Genomic DNA, 12,230 nt, shown 5'->3' on the forward strand with positions numbered 1-12,230 from the left:
TATTATATTTAACTTAAATTAAATATCAATTTTGACAAGGGAATTATGATACTAAGGCCCAATCCCAATGTCCCCCCTAAACCCTAATCCCTGAATGTATCATCACCGGACAAACTACACACATTTCTGACTATATTAACCATCATTGAGCTTTGTGCTTAACCTTACATTTACATTTAGCAGACGCTCTTATCCAGAGCGACTTACAGTAAGTACAGGGACATCCCCCCGAGGCAAGTAGGTTGAAGTGCCCAAATCATTTGGCATGGCGGGGAATCAATGTTAACTTTTATTTCTAACTATGTTTGCGTTGGGGTTAGTTGCCCCTTCCATGCCATGTTTGTTTGCCGTTCTTCTTTCTTGTTTTATAAGGCAGATTTGCCAGGGGGGTATTCCAGGTAGCAGGTTTAACAAACTCTGAGATTAACCCTGAACTCTGAGTTGAGTTACTCTAACATGGGAAACTCTGAAAATTCGGTTCCAGAAAAGCTGATATGAATTTGTTTACTCAACTCCGAGTACGTCAACTCAGAGTTAAGCGCGGGCATGAAAACTATTAAAAGCCAACATCAATGGAGCTCCGATTCTAGGATCCACCATGGCACACTGCGAAAAAAAACTTTGCATACTCCACCAAACTTCAGATACAAGTTTTATTTCGTGTTTATGGTCGAGCACATATTCCAGGAAAAAAGCAACACGGCTGTAGCAGCGTATACAAGTGGCGTGGGAGACATTTCCTGCCAAGTCAATGCATACATTTCTCTGCCGCAGAAATGGATGCAGAGAATTATGTATGTACCTACTGGTAGTTCTCTGCATCTACTTTTATTTACAGGCTTGTACGGAATTGTCAGTTACACTGACATTGTGAGAATAATTAATATTAAAAAAACGATTTGCACATTCTGATCCTGTTGAACAGAATATGGATGCTGTATACAGTGAGATGTTCATTTAATGGCAAGTGAATTTTGCATGTGGAACTGTAAAATGTAGCTAATGTAATCTCATGTATACCCAGTTACACGTAAATGAGTTGTACAAATTGCACCTCGTGAAGAAAGTGCCAAAAACTGACCAAGAGATGGTGTAGGCCTACTTAAGGTAGAAGAATAAAGGCTAATCTCCAAAAAGATTTACTGGAACACCAGTTAAGGGAGGATGCATGGTCACGGGTGATGTTAATTGTAGGAACAATAACCTATATTAATATTAAATGTTGAATTTGCTGAATTTCTATTTTGACCAAGAGATGTTGTACATAGGGCAGAAGAATAAAGGCTGATCTTGTAAGGCTATCCACCTGCCCCCACCTCTCATATGGTAAAATATGGAGTTACTGGATGGAGTCTCAACTTGATGGCTCTCACATCATTGTAACTTACTGTAGCATTGCTAGACATGTTGATAAGTAAGGGTCAAGATTCTGGTTGTAGATTGTAGTTGTTCTTGGGTATAAAAGGAATTGTGAAGCATTGTTCTGTGGATTCTTGATCTCCTGAGACCTTCTTCTCAGCTCTGGCTTGGCATAGACCTACTCCTTCTTCGTCACCTCATGCTTTCTATCTCTGGTTTACAATAATCATGGTAGAGTATGCATAAGAGTTAACTTAATTGATTGCATTAATTTGCAATATGATCAAATGATTATATTATTTAACCTTAATTTGACCATTCTTGCTCTGATTTAACCCAAAGAGTCAAATAACTGTAATTACATTGGTATTGGCCGCGTTTCCCAGATTCGTTAAGAAGCTCTTAAGCGCTAAGACCTTCTTAAGAGCGCTGTGAAAGAAGGACGTGTTTCCCAGAGTCGTTCTTAGCTTAAGAAGATCTTTCACTAAGAAGGAAATGTAAGATCAGCCTGACCCACTCTTAAGAGCCTTTTTAGCGACCAAACGCTCAATGCAGCCACGTCATGGAAAGTATATCTGACAAAAAGGAACTAAAACCATTGAATGAATCATTACTATCACTCATTACGTTTTCACAAACATTCGGCATCTGCATGAGTTTACATTAGATATAAAAACATCAACAACCCTGTGGTATTTCACAGATATCAGGGAAACTGACAGGTGTAATTGAACTCGGCTGGAACCTCATCAAGCGATCAGGGCTCCACCTCAATCTATATGTAAAGGCGTTGCTGAAGTCCACGCGAGTGAGACACCATGGCTGCAATACAGCATATTCTCGCTGCTAATCAACAGCATCGCCGTGCGCAAAGCCAGATAGTTTATATAAATGCCTATGTGCGTTAGCACTTCTCCCCACTGAATGTGCTGTCGGACCGGGCTGTCCAGTCCAAGTACGGCACTATCCTCAGCAAGGCATCGGTTTCACGGGGTGTGGCAGCCGTGACACCGATCCTCCTGCGCCATGCCCCGACACATCCAAATGCCCACCACACGGGACAAGGTCCGCCAGGTCCACAGTGGATTTCATGCCATGGCTGGGATCCCCCAGGTAATCGGTGTCGTGGATGGCACACTGATCCCAATCCACAATCCCTCCCTGGTAGATCCGTGCTGGATTAGGAGGAAACATTACGCTGCCATCAACACCCAGGTGGCAGTGGACCACGATGGCCTCATCACGGACATCGTTTCCAGGTGGCCAGGAGGCACACACGACAGCTTCGTGTGGGCCAAATCAGCTGTGGCTGAGGCTGGCAGAGGAGAGTTCGGCAGGAGCATCTTCCTCGGGGACAGTGGCTACCCTCTCCAGAGTTACCTCGTGACACCGATGATCAACCCAGCAACACCACAGGAGGAGAGGTTCAATGAGGCCCACACACACACCAGGACCCACATTGAACGGGTGTTTGGCAGGTGGAAGGGTCGTTTCCGATGTATCCATCGTTTGTCGGGGGGGCTGCGCTTGTCACCTGTAAAATGTTGCCGCATGATTGTTGTCACAGCCATGCTGCGCAAAAAAGCAGTGCGCGTTGGAGCAGATGAGCCGCCTCCTGAGGATGAAGATGGGGAATCATAGGAAGATGAAGCCCCCAACCTCGCCCCCCGCGAATCCCGAGCAGCACTCCACCAAGCTGGTGTCCAGGCCAGAGAGGAGCTTGTCAATCTCTTTTGATGATTTCACGCTGTCTTGAAGTCAAGGAGCACCTCACAGCTGTGGCTGAGTCCATGGGCTGGGACAGCCTGCAGCCCAGTGAGTGGCAGAAGATCGGGATGCTGAGAGAACTTCTTCTGCCATTCGCGGAGCACACTAAATCGCTTGAAAGTGATACTCAATCACTTTCCCTTGTTGTGCCAGCAGTCCTGGATCTCAAAAACCACCTGTCGGAGTTTTCGCTTGCACATGGGCGAAACTACAAAGATGCAGCTTCTCTGGCTCAGAAGATGCTGTCCAGCATGGAAAGGCGCTTTAGTGTGTTTCTTGACATAACGGCTGACAACTTCTCACCACTTCCTGCAGCAGCATGCTTTGTGGACCCTTGTGTAGCTGAAACCCTTCTGGAAAATGATGACAACGAAGTATAGAATCTTGGCAGAGGACTACATTGCTCATCTTGTGCCACAAAGAGTGCAAGTACGAGAAGAGCAGTTGACCGATGATGAGCAAGTCGCAAATGAGGGTACTTTTATTAGGTAATTTTATTAGTATTTAGCATTGGTTGATTCTGATTTGGTTTAAATTTTATTCCTGAACAAACATTCAAGTAGTTTAAGCCAACAGTGTTAACAGCTGAAAGCTGAAGGTGTAGACTTAACCATTTAACCTATGTGTGTTTTATGGCAATCAGAGATACTCTATCTGTGCCGGGCACCTGAGAAAAGAAAATCTGTTGACTAAAATATAGCCTAATGTGTACTGGACAGTTTTGTTTTTTGGTTTGTTACAACCTCTTAACCGTCTTAAAATAACACATCCAGGAGGTTACAGTTTAAGTAGTTGCTGTTGAGACTGCTGGTTATTTGGTTCAGTAGTTGGCATAATTATTTAATAATTTTTATGATGCAAAATCTGACGTCAGTTTACAAGTAACAGACGTACACATTTGATTTGCACTTTTTAGTATGTTATTGTAACTCGAGCATTCAAGCACCTTGTTTCTCTTTGTGAAACTGGAATGTAGACATTTTCTGGCATTGTCATGTGATGCTAATTTATTTTAATTTGTGTGTGTACTTCTAACATGTTTGTTTGGTAAAAAAAATATGTTGTAAATTCAAATCAGAGCGCCTTCTGTGTCTGGAATGGATGTACTCTTAAGTCTATAAGGTAAAAATAATTTAAGAACCTTGTTTGAAATGGGTTTTGCTAAAAGAGTTTTGGTTTTGTCTATACTACTAGGTACTTATACTATATTGACTGGGTTAAATAGAATTATATTACTAAAAATACACTAAAATACAATTTTCATTGACTTACACTAAATGTCATCAGTTTTTGTTGACTAAAACTAGACAAAATTGTCGTCAGTTTTCGTTGACTAAAACTAGACTAAAATGCTCAGACTTTTAGTCGACTAAAACTTGACTAGACTAAAAAGGATATGAACATGACTAAAATTAATAATAACTAAAATGACAGCTTGACACAAAGACTAGACTAAAACTAAAATGCAAACAGACCGCCAAAAACAACACTACCTGCGCGTCTTGCGTTAATGTTTACAACGTTAGATTGGCTACTTGTTTGGCATTGCCTTTTCAGCGTGAGATATACAAGGTGTGGCGTGAAAGCGTGAGAAATGGTTGAAATGCGTGTGTCACACGGCGAAACCGTGAGAGTTGGCAGCTCTGTAAACCGTTGTTGGCAGAGTTTGCATTCAACGTTTTTCGAGTCACCCGGTACTTTTAAAATGTAAATGTACTTTAATGAAATGCTGCCATACCACAGATTTCTTTGCCATTTTGACTAATAACACCAACAAAGTAGGCTATGGCAGAGTTTGTAGTTCTGCAGCCAATTGTGCTCGAGCCGTGTGCAAAATACCAAACCTACAGTCACACCTTTTTTTTAAATTATATATTTTTTGAGTTGCTTTATTTGTCTTGAATAATATAATCTACAATTTCTGTAGAACATTTAGTTAATTCAGCAATGATGACACAAGCGGGAATCAGATCTCACACTGCCATACGGCAGCTCGACAAAACAATTATTAGTCGACCAAGAGCATATCAACCAGAAAATCGACAAGTCGGCTGAGTGGGGACAGCCCTACGAAATGTAAATGTATAATTATGAAATGGAGTGAAAAAAACGTGTGTTGAAAAAAAAAAGAAATATTACAAGAAATCGTTCGCCCCACATTTACTTTCTGCAGTCTGACTACAGTACAGTCATCTGCGTCGCCAATTCCCACTGTCTCCAAAATGTGCGTAGGTTTACGGATGGGTCAGAGTTTGCATGGAGGACCACACATTCTCTTATCAAGTTTGTTTTTTATAAATCACAACCTTTGCATGGGAAGGAGCATACGCACATTTTCAGCCCCGTTTTGTGCGTACGCAACGTTTATAAATGAGACCCAAGGACCCTTCCTAGAGTTGGCCGCCAGGTCAAACTGAGCGATCGGGGGAGAAGGGCCTTAGTCAGAGAGGTGACCAAGAACCCGATGGTCCCTTCCAGAAGGACAACCATCTCTGCAGCACTCCACCAATCAGGCTTTTATGGTAGAGTGGCCGGACGGAAGTCACTCCTCAGTAAAAAGCACATGACACGCCTGGAGTTAGCCAAAAGGCACCTGAAGGACTCTCAGACCAAGAGAAACAAAATTGTTTGGTGTGATGAAACAAAGATTGAACTCTTTGGCCTGGTCAAGCGTCATGTCTGGAGGAAACCAGGCACTGCTCATCACCTGGCCGATACCATCCCTATAGTGAACCATGGTGGTGACAGCATCATGCTGTGGGGATGTTTTTCAGCAGCATAAACTCCATCCAACCTGATGGAGCTTGAGAGGTCCTGCAAAGAAGAATGGGAGAAACTGCCAAAAAACTGCCCAAAGCTTGGCAGAGTGCAAGAACAAAGTATTGAGCAAAGGTTGTGAATTCTCATGTACATGTTTATGTTTTTGCAAATCTATAAAAACATATAAAACGTTTTTCACAGTCATTATTGGGTATTGTGTGTAGAGTTTGAGGGGAAAAAATTAATTGAATCCATTTTGGAATAAGGCTATAACAAATCAAAATGTGTAAAAAGTGAAGCGCTGTGAATACTTTCTGGATAACTGTGCAATGATCATGTAAAAATAATAATTATGTAAAAAGAAAGGCAGGTTCAAAGCCTGATTACATCTTTAACTGTTGCATGGGCTAGCTATGAGCTTGACATCTTAGATGCAGATGGAAGCTATTTGAGGTCAGGCCATTCAGGATTTTAATCTGTATTCTCATGCTAGCAATACCAGTGTGCACTATGTACATTTGGGGTAATCACCTAAGCCTCTTTGTCCTAGTTTCTCTATCAGTGCACTGCAGCCCACCAAAGTAAAACCTTCTCAGCAGAGACAGAAAAAAGGGTGAAATTCCAGTGCATTTACCAACATGAGGTAGGACTACACACACACTCTTGCATTGTGAACTGGAGAGGAGGATTAGGGAGGCTTGTATTTCAACAAAAAGAATCCCTGTCTACAAGTATTAGAGCCCAAATCTGGATTTGGAATCATCAAAAACAGAGTAAATCCTGCACAATAGACTGCTGCTGTTCCACGGTCTTCCACATTCTTTAAGTTCAACTATTATCTACTAACCCTCAGGTAGTCATATTGGGAATAGAAGACTAATAGAAACATTTATCTGGAGATGCAATTCACACCATGAAATATCCACCATATTTTAGGAAAACAAACCTATTTGCCTCTAGGATGCAGAGTTTTATGAACAATTTGAGAGCACAGATCTATTGGAATGTCCTGATATCCAGGGTGTGCTGCCATACCAAATAAAAAAATGTAAGGGGATGTGAAGAAAGGCGCAAACTGTAAAATTCCGCAATCTGAGTTGCATGAATTTTAAGTAGTCTTATGTTGAGGGGAGCTTTGTTCCCTGCCACTGATGGGGTGGAGGGTCAGACTACCACTCTTCCTTCACTTTATTTTGGCTTGAACATTTATCATTCTTTCCTACTAACAATTGTGCGACAACACTGACTAGCACAGGCAGAACAATGGACAACTAAATCTGAGGACTTCCTGCACCCACTGCACTGGTTGCAACGATCCCTTGATCCTACGATCATCTGGATCACTTGTCAACAGGCTCATCACTTACTTACAACACATCATCCAAACATTTTTGTATTTTTCTTACAGAGATCCACTGAGTAAAGAATATGCTACTGCAGTCTTAACTAATAGCTGACCGAGCAATTGACTGGATTAACTCACACTAAAACCTCACAAATGTGCTTCAGTGTCTTTGATGCCTGTGTCAGTGTCTGTACACAGCCTGTGCTAACAGGACTGATCACATAATCATTACATAGGGCAGCGCTAAGAGGCAAACTGCATCACTCCAGTCCATCCCCCAGCCACATGAGACTAATGTGCTCAGACAACATGCATGGCTCAAGGAAACACCCCATAACTATGATGTTAGACTAAGACAATCAGTTCTCTATAGTTTCCAGCAGGTGTTTTGCTATCAGTTGCCAAATTGCCTGCTTTTGGTGGATGGGGGTGGAGAGATATGGTGATGAGTTACAAAGAGAAAGTGGTAGGAGAGGGAAACAGGGCAGAAGAAAGCAAAGGCAAAAAGATGAAGTACGATAGACAGAGAGGCTGACTCAGGCAGACAGTGACAAAGGGAGGGGAGGAAGTATGGGGGTACACCCAGGCAAGTAGCAACATTTAACACAACACACCACAGCCAACTAGGATGCAAATTGAGCCCGAAGCAAATGGTATCTTCAGGGGCAAAACAGACTGACTCTTTGTACCAGCGTCTCCCTTTATCCTTGTCTGTCTGTCGGTCCCCCATCTCCACGGTGACTGGTGAACGTCATCCAAGAAGGCGCAGTATTGAGATGACACAGTCTTGACTTCATGCAGGACAACAGTTGGGACACTGTGGACCTTTCCTGGTGAACGCACAATGCAGACACACGTGCAGACAAACACTTACTTGTCTGTCATGGCTTCAATGAGAGAATATTGATGAATGAAAATGCTCTTCTTTGTCGATCTGGGATGGCCTGAGGATGGTTCGACAGTGGTCTGTGAAGGAGAGAGAGGAATTTTCTGTTGTTTAAAGCAAACATTCAAACCTTAATTTGTTACTCATGCTGTAAGCCTAATTTTAGGCATTGTAGTGAAATAAATCATATATATTGAAGCTTGGTTGGGCAAGTTTTGCAAAGCTAACTATTGTTTGACACCATTCTAATCTAAATATCCCACCCCCTCCCTTCAAAGCCACTCACACAAAACTACAGTAACGCGCATTGAGTGTAGGGGCAGAGTATGCGTAGGTAGGTAGACAGGCAGACAACCCGTCCAATCTTTAGTCAGGGTACAGCCTAATGATTGGTTCTGTTTATAACAGTGTTGCGACGCCCACAGATGTCGGATTGATTTCATATTACCGGTTATTATATAACCTTTATATGTATTGGTTGCTATCAAGATGTGACGCAAATACCGCATTTCTTTGATTAAACGCTGCAGCGTTTATTACACAATGTTCATTTTTGGTGCAGCGTTTATTCGAGGGCAGCTACCCCTTAGTTTTGCGCGTTCACGAGAGAGTAAAGGTGCCAGTATGGTACTCAGACTCCGTTACGGATGGGCGGGCCGCCGGATAGGACGGATTAATTAGCATTTCTGTTGCCTTTATGGTTCTCCGAAGGCTGGGGGTGCTGAAAACAATTCACCGCCAGAACAGTAGGTGGAGAAGCGTTTTTGTAAGTTAGAAATCGTCGTTGTTTATCTCCCACCTCTCATCACACGTGTGACCCGCCTACCCAGCTGTCACTAGTCAGACGATGAGTGCAGCAGGTACAGTCACATAATATTATGTTAAAGACTCTGTCTAATGCATTATAACCACCTGAAAGAGCAAACTTATCTCTATCATCGTAGGTATTATTTGTGGGGAAAATAGTAGCACTCTATAACAAAATGATATGCTTATCTTATACACTATAGACACTATTAAAAAACGATTCCATGATATGAATACGTTCTTATTTTCTTTGGTATTTTTGTGATTAGCAATGATGATTGCTGGGTAATATGTATGTTGTTGAGCAATGGCAAGTCTCTATTTGATCATGTGACGAGACGATACGATATAGCACAGGTGTCAAACTCAAGGCCTTATTACTTATTTCAATAGTCCAAACTTAATGGGCTATTGAAATAAGTCTACGCTGCTTTACAGCGTGCATTGACCATAAACGACATCTCTCACCATGTATTTCGATTGTGTTACGGCAAAGTGACGACATCCCGCCTCTAGAAAGCAGTGTATGCACATCAGTGTTAAACGCAAAGTTTAACTGGGTGAAGGCGAGCATGGTTTGAATGACAGCACTCCAATGCAGCCGGTTCTGCGAACGTACCCCATGTGCATTTTCAGCCAAGGTCCTAGGGCATTCAACCCAAGTTTGTATCGCTCTCGATCTTGGTTAGACTACTCAGCCAAGCTAGCATGTTTCTGCTTCGCTTTGTTTCTGATTCCCGTTTTACCAATTGGAAAACGGCAATGTTTATTTTACATAAAGCTCAAAAAGCTATTCTGCGTTCAAATGAAGGATGAAGGGCAAAAAAAGTTTTGCTCTTGCGCTATGCACGCTTGCATTTTGTCACCAAACACTGACAAAAATACTTTCTGTCAAAGTCGGAAATGATGTCGTTTGGAAATGATGTCGTAGCGGACCAATCACGGCCATGGGGTATCCGTCGCTGTACAGCACGGCATGACGGATCGACAGGAATTTCAACGGTGCACGGGAGAGCTCTCCGACGGCCCCGTAGATGACGGAGAGGGCTAAATCCGGGGGCAACTGGCGGGCTTTGGCGCTGTATAGCTAAAAGCCATTTTCGTAAAACCGGTTGCCGCTTGGGTAGGACATGATAGTGAATGCCTTCTGTCTTGTAAAATTTGTTTGTACAACCAGCCAGTAAGATCCTACTTTGCACCTTGTTTTAGCTGGTTCGTTTAAAGCCATTTATACCTCTGTTCTCCCTGAAAATCTATCAATGTCTGTCTTGATGACTGCTAGCAGCCGGCAGTCACAGTACCTAACCATTCTCGTGACGTCGCAGACATGACGACTCAAAGATGTCTGCCCCCAGTAGTTAAATAGTAAAGTTAAAAACGTTTTTATTAACAAATGGAAAGTTTTGCTCTTTTAGTTGTCAGATAAAGTTTTGTGATTTTATTTTGATAATTATGAGCTGTACTTCATAAATCAGTTCAGTTCCACTTTAACTAAACTCCATTAGCAGCGAATTTTGTTGCATAACTACGGTGGCCCCCGGGTGCACACCAAAGCAACATAAGCTGCGGTGTTCTCGGCTGATGTTGGTGGTGTGAACCAATGCTGTTGTGTTGTAAGTAGTAGATTGTTTTTTTAAATGTAGCGTTTTTGTAAATGTTGTTGTGTTGATGTTGTTGTGTTTTCAACTTTTGTTTTCTTCGCTAATGTTGCTGTGGTGTGCACCCGTGGGCCACCGTACATAACACTACTACTTGCTTTGGAGACATCGATATACGTAACCGTAACCAAGTGGTGTCTCATTTCATAGGGGTATGTTTTCACCCCTAGCCCTTACACCTCAGTTTCGAGAGACAAGGGCTAGGGGTCAACTACGGGGTAAGACAGAGTATTGGGATTCGGCCTCAGTGAATTGTAGCTGCAGTGCGGCCAGAGATAAACAAAGAATAGACAAGGAGGTCAAACACAAAGCCTAGTGTGAAATTTAAGGCACGCGTTCTGATCTGAAGCAGCATGCCAAAACGTTCCCAACACTTAAGCTTTCAAACAGAAAGCTGTGCAGCGCATTTACCAGCAGCAACAGATCTGTAGCACGCAAATTTGGGGTTGATGAAATGCGAATTCGCGAGTGCCGATGTTAGCTACCTCGCTTCGATGAACTACCTGGTACAAGGTAGGTTTTCAGATTTTTTTGTTGTAGCGTTTAATCAAGGGCGGCCCCAGCTAACAAGGGACATCCTGGGGACGTCCTGGGGACGTCTTGGGGACGTTTGGTGACGTTCCTATTTGGTCCCCTATAGGTTATACCGTGACGTTAACCTTAGGATGTTGTGTGGATGTTATTAAAGTTCCTAAAAGGTCACAATTTAGTCAGTTATAGACATTGATTTTTAAACTTTCTGGGGACGTTCCAGGAACGTCCCTGGTTGGTTATGATATGACATTATGTTTAAAACTTTCGGGGGGTTCCAGAATGTCATTCGTTGGTCATAACGTAACCACCTAAATTCCGAACTGATATTTTCGTTTGTGTGTCATTCTGTGATGTGACTTGCTCAAGCTATATCCTACTGTCACTGTGGAAACTGTACAGTATTAAATCAATTGTTTATGTATGGTACCAATAACTTGCATTTGAGTGAAGTAATACATTATAGCAGGGGTGGCCAACCCTGGTCCTCGAGATCCTCAGTCCTGCATGTTTTAGATGTTTCCCTGCTCCAGCACACCTGATTCAAATGAACGGTCATTCTCAGGCTTGGGTAACGACCATTCATTTGAATCAGGTGTGCTGGAGAAGGGAAACCTCTAAAACATGCAGGACTGAGGCTCTCGAGGACCAGGGTTGGCCACCCTTGCATTATAGTAATAAATAATTTTGGGATGTACCATCACTGAAACAAAACTGGGAAGAGGCCCCGGGGAAGACCCAGGACACGCTGGAGGGACTATGTCTCTCGGCTGGCCTGGGAACGCCTCGGGGTCCCCCAGGAAGAGCTGGCGGAAGTGGCCGGGGGGAGGGAAGTCTGGGCCTCCCTGCTTAGGTCGCTGCCCCCGCGACCCGATCCCCGGACAAGCGGCAGATGACGGACGGACGGACCATCACTGAAACAAAACTTCTAAGCTGGATCCAGCCTAACCAAGCAGCTGCGTCTCTAGAAATGTTCCATACTAGCCTATTACAGCACATCTCTCGCCGACGTCACCGCTCGTGACGTGAACCCTGTTGTTGAGTGAAGACGTCGTTGAGAGACAGCAAAACTTTATGATCCCGCATCCTTCATTCATAGCTATAATACCCTTTGATA

At 43.1% G+C, this 12,230-nt stretch overlaps 1 protein-coding gene across 7 annotated transcripts in view; it reads right to left on the reverse strand.

The window, feature by feature from the left end:
• The window catches only part of sema4d (sema domain, immunoglobulin domain (Ig), transmembrane domain (TM) and short cytoplasmic domain, (semaphorin) 4D), a 140,491-nt gene that overhangs the window by 85,120 nt on the left and 43,141 nt on the right, over window positions 1-12,230 (reverse strand). For 5 of the 7 annotated variants that reach the window (XM_047017271.1, XM_047017266.1, XM_047017267.1 and 2 more), the window contains exon 2: window positions 8,106-8,197. The exons of 1 other annotated variant lie outside the window; for it this stretch is intronic. In XM_047017271.1, coding sequence (XP_046873227.1) covers window positions 8,106-8,116 — 11 coding nt within the window. In that variant the 5' untranslated portion in view covers window positions 8,117-8,197. One more of the 7 variants, XM_047017270.1, reaches the window with a different exon arrangement.

The sequence above is a fragment of the Hypomesus transpacificus genome, unplaced genomic scaffold (assembly GCF_021917145.1).
Source record: "Hypomesus transpacificus isolate Combined female unplaced genomic scaffold, fHypTra1 scaffold_51, whole genome shotgun sequence".
NCBI lineage: Eukaryota > Metazoa > Chordata > Actinopteri > Osmeriformes > Osmeridae > Hypomesus > Hypomesus transpacificus.